This window comes from Cebus imitator, unplaced genomic scaffold (genome assembly GCF_001604975.1).
Source record: "Cebus imitator isolate Cc_AM_T3 unplaced genomic scaffold, Cebus_imitator-1.0 Scaffold444, whole genome shotgun sequence".
In the NCBI taxonomy this organism is placed as follows: Eukaryota; Metazoa; Chordata; class Mammalia; order Primates; family Cebidae; genus Cebus; species Cebus imitator.
This window is the reverse complement of record NW_016107759.1, coordinates 3292269-3298422: the sequence shown is the minus strand read 5'-3', so window position 1 is coordinate 3298422 and position 6154 is coordinate 3292269. Positions and strand designations below refer to the sequence as shown.

Below are 6154 nucleotides of genomic sequence, written 5' to 3'. Positions count from 1 at the left end.
GCAGAATTGCTTGAACCTGGGAGGCGGAGGTTATAGTGAGCCGAACATTTTATTTTTAAAGCGACTTATGCATACTGTTTTTTTTTTTTTTAAATAAGTGGTTATCTAGGAATTGCTTGAGATATGCATACTGTTTTATAACTTGCCTTGTCACTTAATTTATCTCTTTTTAATGGTTTTGTTGGCTTCCACTGTATAAACATATCATGATTTAACCATTTTTTTTTTTTTTTTTTGGTACAAATTTTTATTTTTAGCTTTTTTTTTTTTTTTTTTGGAGACAGAGTCTTGCTCTGTTACCCAGGCTAGGGTGCAGTGCTACGATCACGGCTCACTGCAGTTCTGCCTCCTGAGTTCAAGCGATTATCCTGCTTCAACCTCCTGAGTAGCTGGAACTACAGGCGAGTGCCACTACATCCAGCTAATTTTTGTATTTTTAGTAGAGATGGGGTTTCACCATGTTGGCCGGGCTGGTCTCGAACTCCTGACCTCAAGTGATCCACCCAACTTGGCCTCCCAAATCGTTGGCTGATGTAACCAATTTTGTAACATTTCAAACCAACTATACCAACTGTGTGGTTTTATTTAAAATAAGTTGAGAATTCAATGTTACAATGTTTATGAACATTTTACTTCTTAAAATAGGAAGTGCCATATTGCCCTGTTAAATAATTGTATTAATTTGCTTTCAGAATACTGGTTATTTTTGTAATTATTAATTTAAATTTCATTTCTTTATATGTGACAACCACCTTTTCATGTTAAAAGGCATTTATAGAGATATATATTGTTTACACCCTTAATTTATATCATTTCAAATCCATTTATGACAATTATTTGACAGATTAGATTATAAAAACAGGATTCTATCAAATTGTTTTAAGAACCTTTATAGTTCCTTCCTCCCCCCGCCCCAAAGGAGTCTCGCTCTGTCACCCAGGCTGGCGTGCAGTACTGCGATCTCCACTCACTGCAATTCTGCCTCCTGAGTTCAAGCAATTAGCCTGCCTCAACCTCCCAAGTAGTTGGAACTACAGGCTCATGCCACTACACCCAGCTAATTTTGTATTTTTTAGTAGAGACAAGGTTTCACTACATTAGTCAGGCTGGTCTCGAACTCCTGACCTCAGATGATCCACCCGCCTCAGCCTCCCAAAGTGCTGGGATTACAGGCATGATCCACCACACCTGGGCTTACTGTTCTATTTTTTTATTTTGTTTTTTTAAAAAAAAAATTTTTTTTTTTTTTNTTTTTTTTTTGAGAGGGAGTCTTGCTCTGTCTCCCAGGCTGGAGTGCAATGGCGCAATCTCAGCTCACTGCAACCTCTGCCTCCCAGGTTCAAGCAATTCTCCTGCCTCAGCCTCCAGACTAGCTGGGATTACAGGTGTGTGCCATTATGCCCGGCTAATTTTGTGCATTTTAGTAGAGACAGAGTTTCACCATGTAGGTCAGGATGGTCTCTATCTCCTGACCTTGTGATCCGCCCACCTTGGCCTCCCAAAGTGCTCGGATTACAGGCGTGAGCTACCACGCCCAGCTATTTTAATGTTTTATTATTTTTAGTTACCAGATTGACACTTGCTCATTAAATGAACTGACAAAATGAAAAAACAGTGTAATCTCCCCTTTTCTCTATTTTCAGTTCAAGCAATTCTTGTGCCTCAGCCTCCCAAGTAGATGGGATTACAGTGGCCCGCCACCAAGCCCGGCTAGTTTTTGTATTTTTAGTAGAGATGGGGTTTCACCAGGCTGGTCTCCAATTCCTAACCTCCAGTGATCGGCCCACCTCAGGCCTCCTAAAGTGCTGGGATTACAGGAAGGAGCCACTGCGCCTGGCCATCCCATGAGTAACCATTTTACTACTCTAATGTGTATCCCTCAACACAAACATACACAAGGTGTTTTGTTTGTTCCAAAAATATAATTACGCATAATATATGTAGCTCTGAAACTTTTTAAATGTAATATTTTATGGCCATCCCTCCAGGTGTACATATAGTTCCAATCCATTGTTTTTCATAACTATGTAATTTCCAGAGTATGAATGCACCAATTTATTCATTTCCTTATGTAGGAACATGCATGTCATTTCTAGTTTTTGTCACTACAAAGAATTCTACAAGAAATTTGTAGATATCACATTCACAGATGAGACTGAAGGTCAAAGGGTACATATGTGTACTTTTAATTTTAATATGTATTACAAGATGACTTCACACACCACACTACCAGACAAAGGAGTGCCTATTTATCCACCTTCTTTGTTTGACAGGTGAAAACTGTTGTTCCTTTTAAGTGATAATCTTGACTAGTAGTGTGGTTAAGTATCCTTTCAAATGTTAATGACCAATTAGTTTTCCTTCTCTCGGGAAGAGCTCCTCATTGCCTTTGCTTTTGGTCAGTTGGTAGGGGCTCATTTCCTGTTGGGAATGTCTAATCCTTTGTGTAGCTAATCTTTAAGACTATCTTCCAGTCTATTTCTCCTTTGTTAACAGAGTCAAGAAAAAGGTTTTAAAAAATACAATCACACAGGTTTATATTTTACTTCAAGACATCTCAGTTATCTGTATTGCTTTATAGTTCAAACCATATTGCTCTGATTAGAGGCGGCTTTTTAGTAAATTTTGATCTGAAAAGGCAGACATTCCTTATTTTTCTACAGTATCTTGGTGCCACGCAGTTTTCATACTCGTTTCTTTGTAACATATTTTAAGCCATCGTTAAATAGCTATAATTAAGAAGAAACATTCATTTATACTTTTACTTTTGTCAACCTTCTGAAGGCTAGTGTTACACAGAGAAATAAGGCCATCCCTGCCTACAAGTTGTCCCAACCCTGATCAATGCCTCACTGGGGAATGAATCCAGCATGAAAACAACGCACAAAGACAGAACTCTCTTCGGCTTCCGTAGGAAGCTGAAATGAGAAAGGAAACAGTAGGAGACGGTCAATTAGCATTTCTTTAAAAACCAGACAGCCGCTGTAGAAGTTAGCAAGTTGGAGTGTGCAACGCAGATTACCCTAGCTCTACCCTATGGCAGTCCCCAGAGCAGAGACGGAGTCGTATGCCGGGCTCTCCCTCACCACCTCCGCAGTCTTTTTACTGGAAAACCGCAGTAGAAGGCGGAAACCGTGGAGGGGTGATGCAAATCTTCCAGTCCGAGAGGTAGCTCGCTTCCGGTGAAGCCTCAAGGGGTGGGGTCCTGTCCCGCCCCAACCGCCGCGCCTGAGGTTGTTCGTTGGTTGTTTGCATTCGAACTGCACTTCCCAGTAGGCCCTGGGGTTAGAGTGGCCGTAGCTGGAGTGGTGCCAGCCCGTCATAGATGACCGGAGCCAGCCTCCTGCCTTCCGCCTTCGAGGCAGAGCCACAGAGAGACCGGCTGCAGCCGTCCTGGCCTCCCTCTGGCCCTGAGAGCTCCCCTGGCTTGCCTCAAGCCTCGCCTTCTCAGACTTCGCGCTCCGAACGGGGAGACCAGGCTTCTGCACCGGAAACAAAGCACCGGTTGTGACGTCACAGCTGCAGAGCGCCCGGCCTCCCAGAAGGCACTGCGTCCCTGGCGTCCTCAACTGGCGGCGGCGCGCACAAATGGTCGCCGCGGCTTGTGAGGGCGCTCGGAAGGGTGAGGGGAGGGCTTGGCCAATCGCACCTTGTTTTCCTGTCTCCCCCGGAGCCTGAGTCTCTGAGCCGTCCCCAGCGAACGCTCAGGGGCTGCAGAGGCCCCGAGAGGTGAGGGGCTCTTTGAGGGCGGGAACCAGGCTGAGGCCGCCTCTGGGGAGCGGAGCGTGTCCGTTGCTGAGGGAGCAAGGCCGGGTAGGGAGCCTGGTTAGCGCCTCAGGCAGGGGCGCCCGCTGGGCTTAATGGTAAAAGTGTTCCTTGACCAGCGGAGAGGCCCCAGAGTGAGCCTGGCCCGAAGGGCCCTAGTGGGATGTCGTCTGCCGCTCTCAGCAGAGCTTTGACGCCGGAGAGGAGTCGGCAGGCGGTGTGTGGACCCCTCCTTGGCCTTGCGTCTGCTCCCCGGGAGAGTCGCCAACCGCCTCCGCCTCCCAAAAGGCAGCGGAGGGAGCTTCGGTCCGAGGGGTACAGTATGGCCAGATTCAGTGACCAGCGTACTTCTAGGCAGATGTCCTCGGTATTGACCCCAGATTTCCCGTCTTCTAGCCCGTTGCTCTTTCTCCAGGCCTGATTTAACCTTTCCTGGTGGGTTTAACACGCCGTATTTCTCTTTTCTTTGTTTCTTTCTCCTTGTATTTTCTTTCCCTTCCCTGACTTCCTCCTTTCCTTTCTCTTTTCTTTTTTTAGAGTCACGGTCTTGCTCTGTCACTCAGGCTGGAGTGCATTGGCACGATCACAGCTCACTGCATCCTCGACCTTCTGGGCTCAAGCAATCCTCCCACCTTCCGAGTAGCTGGGACAACAGGCTTCCGTCACCATGCCCAGCTAATTTTTATGTATAGATACATGTAAAAAAAAAAAAAAAAAAAAAAAGAGAGAGAGAGAGAGTGTGTGTGTGTGTGTGTGTGTGTGTGTGTGTGTGTGTGTGTGTTAGGGTCTTGTTATGTTGCGCGGACTGGTCTTGAACTCCTGGGCTCAAGCGATCCACCTGCCAGGGCCTTCCAAAGTGCTGGGATTACAGGCGTGAGCCACCGGTGCCAGGCCACACTTCGTATTTCCCAGGAGGCTGGACCTTGGCCTTCTCCCCGCCACCTTTACTCCCTTCCCTTTGGCCCTTGAGGGTTGCTCAGTCTCTGGTTTTCATTCTCAGGATCTTCCTTTCACATTTTCCTAAGCATATCCTGTTCATATACTGCATTTCAGTTATGATTTCCCTCCCCCAGCTGTTGTTTTCTTTAGATCTCCTGTAGCCTTACTATCCATGCCAGGTATTGGAGTGCAGTCATGTCCTCCCTGGTCTTATGGGTAATCCCTGGTTTCTCTGTCTACAGCTTGGCTCTCTAGCAGATTTCTTCCAGTAAGAGGTAGCTCTGGAGGCCCCCAGAAACGAGTGGTGTGTGTTTGCAAGGCATGATGACTGCAAAAGTGGTTCCTATGCCCCCAAAGCCAAAGCGGTCATTTATACTGAGAGTTCCACCAGACTCCAAGCTGGGCCAAGACCTACGTCGGGATGCCACTAATGGGCCCAAGACCATCCACCAGCTAGTGCTGGAGCACTTCCTCACCTTCTTGCCCAAGCCAAGCCTGGTCCAGCCCAGTCAGAAAGTCAAGGAGACCTTGGTTATTATGAAAGATGTGAGCTCAAGACTTCAGAACAGAGGTGAGAACCTTATGCTTGTTTCACTGGAAGAGAAGGAAGAGGTACTACTGGGGTCTGAGATAGGCTTCTATGTTAGTAATGAATTGAAGTTAGGATGGTGTATATTGTAAAAGGAGTCAATTCTAGTGTTGGAAAGAGGAAGTACTTCTCAAGTGCTGGTTGTGGGTAAAGCCACAGAATAAACAGTGTGCATCTTTCTGTAGTGTCAGTTTTACCCAAACATTCTGGGGGAAATGTCTTTTTAGAATAAATCAGGTGAATTACTGAGTTAGGTGTATGTGGAATTTTAGAAATGTTGTGCTTTTTCTGGGCATCTTCACATTTTGCATTGCCCCAAGCTCTCCTTTAGTAATACTCTGGGAAATTTTGAAAGGTGCTTAGAGAAGTCGTTCTTTTCACAATAGGGAGATGTCATAGGTTTAAGACCGTGGAGTTTATGGCTTGAACTCTGTAAGGGCTCACAGGAGTAGAAAAGGCCATGTGTTACCTGTCAAAGGAATGAGGACAGCATGGCCTCAAGTTATGGGGGGGTCTCTGTGTTAGAGTCATTGAGTTTTTTCACTAACTACACCTTCCTCTATCCCTAGTGCATCCTCGTCCCTTGGTGAAGCTTCTGCCCAAAGGAATCCAACAAAAACAAGAGACAGTGTCTCTGTGTTTGAAAGCTAACCCTGAGGTGGGTTTGGTTTTCCCGTTCACTGCCTGAATGCATCACCTTCTGTGCTTGGACAACCTGTGTAAAAAAATGCAATACTGGGCCAGGCGCGGTGGCTCAAGCCTGTAATCCCAGCACTTTGGGAGGCCGAGGCGGGTGGATCACGAGGTCAAGAGATCGAGACCATCCTGGTCAACATGGTGAAACCCTGTCTCTACTAAAAC

The 6154-nt window shown here is 46.1% G+C and overlaps 1 protein-coding gene across 1 annotated transcript in view; it reads left to right on the top strand.

Annotated features, from left to right (window-relative positions):
- The first annotated feature begins 3239 nt into the window (after positions 1-3239).
- ZNF200 (zinc finger protein 200) overlaps positions 3240-6154 on the top strand; it is a 15245-nt gene continuing 12330 nt past the window's right edge. The window contains exons 1-3 of the mRNA XM_017511150.2: positions 3240-3729; positions 4947-5275; positions 5863-5968. Of these exons, the coding sequence (XP_017366639.2) occupies positions 5026-5275; positions 5863-5968 (356 nt within the window). The 5' untranslated portion in view covers positions 3240-3729; positions 4947-5025. The remainder of the gene's footprint in view (positions 3730-4946; positions 5276-5862; positions 5969-6154) is intronic.